Below are 3,104 nucleotides of genomic sequence, written 5' to 3'. Positions count from 1 at the left end.
TGCTTCTGAGTGTCTGCCATTCCTAAATAGGGGCATGCAACCAAAGATTAGCCCGCCAATCGAGTGGTGCACAGGTCCCCAAAATGGGCGCTATAAAAAATACTACGAGCAGGGTACTTTAACTTGTGCACCTCGTTCCTAATGCCATAAGTGGACATCCATGATATTACATTGGCACAGTCCTGTCACTTTCCAATGTGTGCATAAACACCCCCTCGCTTGCCACAATTTGAAATTCATACCTGCAGGAGCCCGTTTCTATAACCAAGCATATATATATATTGAATCATTGGGAATTTTACCAAGCTAGCAACCACCTCCAAGCTCTCATGTAGCTAGTTGGTTTTATAGAGTACAATGTAAGAATCATTTGTGCTTCCTGGAAAGCGTGCTATAGTATTCGTGGTGACATATGAGGGATTACAAACCACCCTAGTATTTAGAGTGGTGATATTTACAATTCCTATACATGTACTCTGTCTCTGATGGTGGACAAGTGAGGAAAGGTTTTCTATTCACACATCAACTGAACTACGATTCCCACCAGCCCCTGCGGGCACGTCATCACATGCTGTCATTGGAAGCCTGTGTAGCCAATGGCAGTGCGCGGTGGCGTTTCACGCACTTCCTGTGTCGGTGCATCAGTCATGGCGCTCCTTGGGACGCTGAGAGCTACCTGGAGCCGGGCGGCGGGTGGAAGGTACCGAGGGGAAGGGCGGGGTACCGAGGGCCGAGGGAAGGCGGCCGGTGGGTGGTGGCGTGCACCGAGTGAGAGCGGCGGGTTATGGCTGCGTCAGTACGGGCTGTCCTTGACGACCTCTTCGGGGCCTGGACATAGAAGAAGGACTGGCTGCTGTGCCCTCGGGTGCAGGAGTGCTGGGGGACCCTGCAGATGAGCCAGATGAAACCCTTCACCAGGACAGCAGAGCCCTTTCAGTATGAGATCAGAGAGGCGTCTGCAGTGAATGTTGCTGGAATACAGGGACTAGAGGAAGAAAAAACATAGCATTTCACCCTAACTGGAACATAGATTGAAAAACGCATTGTATTGATTCAGGGCATGCCGTTAGTACTAAAAGAATAATTCTGTATGCTTAAAGTGTGCAGTTAAAGTGGAATCTGTGCTAGGCGAGTTAACTTTAAGGTCTGTAGGATTGTGTTCTTCTGTCCTATGGCTAAGTGTCGCCTCTTTATCTATTGCATCTGGGGTGGTATGGCTAAGTGCTACTTCCTTCAATATTGCATCTGGGGTGGTATGGCTAAGTGCCACTTCCTTCACTGTTGCACCTGGGGTGCTGCGACTAAGTGGCTGTTCCTTGTCTGTTGCATCTGGGGTGATATGCAGATGGATGTGGTACCAAGAAGCCAGTGTTGAATATTGCATTTTGTTTTTCTGATTTACACATTCTCATTGTAGACTAGGCATCACGAGTACTTCTAGCGAGATATGAGCTGTCGTCCCATCACAGAAAAAGAGAAATAACTAAACTCATGCTAAGTTTAGTTATTGTGCAACCTTAGGATTAAGAGCACAGGTATGATGAAATTCACGATTTCCAGTCTGGCAGCAGAGAGAGCCGGAGGCAAATGTACATCTCCGTTTATGAGTCAAATATGTTTAATTGTTTATATGTTCTGGGTAGTTAAGCAGGGTAGCTGCGAGGCAGTTCTTTAGCTACCAACAACTAAACAGTTTGTTCTTTCCACTCAAATCTCCCCAAATGCACTTTGCAGCGAATGTGCACAGGTTGTGCTGTCTCAGGATTTGAAACAATATATTACAACCCGTTCTGATTCCAGAGCGATATAAAAAAACAAGTACCATTCCATTATGAAACTTTATTTGTTATGATTTATATTTGGTTTCCAAAGCTGTAGCATTATATACTCTTAGCAGTCCATTCTCCTTGCAGGTTTTTTTCTAAACTGGTAGTGAGCGACCCATTCAAGTTTGTATTGCATCATGACTTACTAATCCATTTGTGTTTTCTTTTCTTATCCTTCTGGAAATTGCAATGTTTGGCTCCTTGATGTGTTCAATAGTAGATGCAGAGTATCGGAAAAACCTCACAGCACCTTCAGGAGTCATTTTGTGACTAAGGTTGTGTGCATATATTTACAGCAAAGACTACTGGTCTCCTTAGCAGTCATTCCAAAATGTATAATTACATCCAACTCTGTGTGGTCTTATTAAAATAGTAACTAGAAGTGTGTGTGTGACAGGTCTATGCAGTGTGTAGAATTTATGCTTGAGCTGTTTTTCTTCTCTTCACAGGATGCCTTTGATGCTGCGTGCCACAAAGCCTGCATCACAAGAGCGAACAGTGGTCATCTTCTCCAGGGCACAGCGCTTACCACCAAGCAGCAGCCTTGTGTCTGGATATCCAGGAGCATCAGAAAGGGGTATCTTTGACCAGAGCTGGTTTGCACAGCTTCTACCATGGCGAATGCAGCAAGTCCGCACCAGGGCACGTGGGAATGAGTACCAGCCTAAAAACATAAAAAGAATCGCCACGCATGGCTGGCTCAAGCGCATCAGCACACGTGGCGGCATTGAGGTCATCCTCCGGCGACTGATAAAAGGCAGGAAGTCATTGTCACACTGAGACATCAGTCCCAGCTGCTGGATCTGATTCAGGGACTCCCAATGTGGACAATGCACTTCTGGGTCTGCAGGATTTTTGCGGAGAATGGCAGCCACGTTGAAAGCACGAGTACACTCTTCTTCCTTATTGTGTCCACTGCAGAATGTCAAGAAATTGGTCTAAAACGGCAGCCATCTTGATATCGTTTAGTTATGTGAATTACATGCGGTGTGGATGCATTACTTTTCTAGCTCCTTTCTCTTTTTGCTTAAAGATTGTGATTTAAATTGTGAGCATTAAAAGAAAAAAAAATAGAAAATGTTTGTTTTAAATTACTTTGATTATTAAAATGTATACTAATATGAATCCCTTTGACCAATTAAGTAGCTTACACCCTACAGTAAATTGTCTATTGGTAATTAAAAAGCAGCGCTTGGTACTACTAATGTAATTGGCCTAAGAAAGCCAGAGATCTCATCTGCCCTGCTGGTGTTCAATTGTCTGACCTACAGATAATCA

At 44.6% G+C, this 3,104-nt stretch overlaps 1 protein-coding gene across 1 annotated transcript; it reads left to right on the top strand.

Moving 5' to 3' along the window:
• Positions 1-625: 625 nt before the first annotated feature.
• On the top strand, positions 626-2,904 carry MRPL34 (mitochondrial ribosomal protein L34). The gene is made up of 2 exons (XM_078669555.1): positions 626-700; positions 2,276-2,904. The coding sequence occupies exons 1-2, from the start codon at positions 648-650 to the stop codon at positions 2,604-2,606; spliced, it is 384 nt and encodes a 127-aa protein (XP_078525681.1). The 5' UTR covers positions 626-647; the 3' UTR covers positions 2,607-2,904.
• The last annotated feature ends 200 nt before the right edge of the window (positions 2,905-3,104 follow it).

This window comes from Lissotriton helveticus, chromosome 12, assembly GCF_964261635.1.
Source record: "Lissotriton helveticus chromosome 12, aLisHel1.1, whole genome shotgun sequence".
NCBI classification, from domain to species: Eukaryota; Metazoa; Chordata; class Amphibia; order Caudata; family Salamandridae; genus Lissotriton; species Lissotriton helveticus.
The sequence above is the reverse complement of the archived record's forward strand: the minus strand, read 5'-3'. Positions and strand labels throughout refer to the sequence as shown.

Bases quoted from the DNA above. Each gene is read 5' to 3' on its own strand.
- MRPL34 (XM_078669555.1), top strand. From the start codon at position 648: ATGGCGCTCCTTGGGACGCTGAGAGCTACCTGGAGCCGGGCGGCGGGT. The intron at 701-2,275 runs GTACCGAGGGGA...TTCTCTTCACAG, and splicing joins AGCCGGGCGGCGGGTGGAAG to GATGCCTTTGATGCTGCGTG.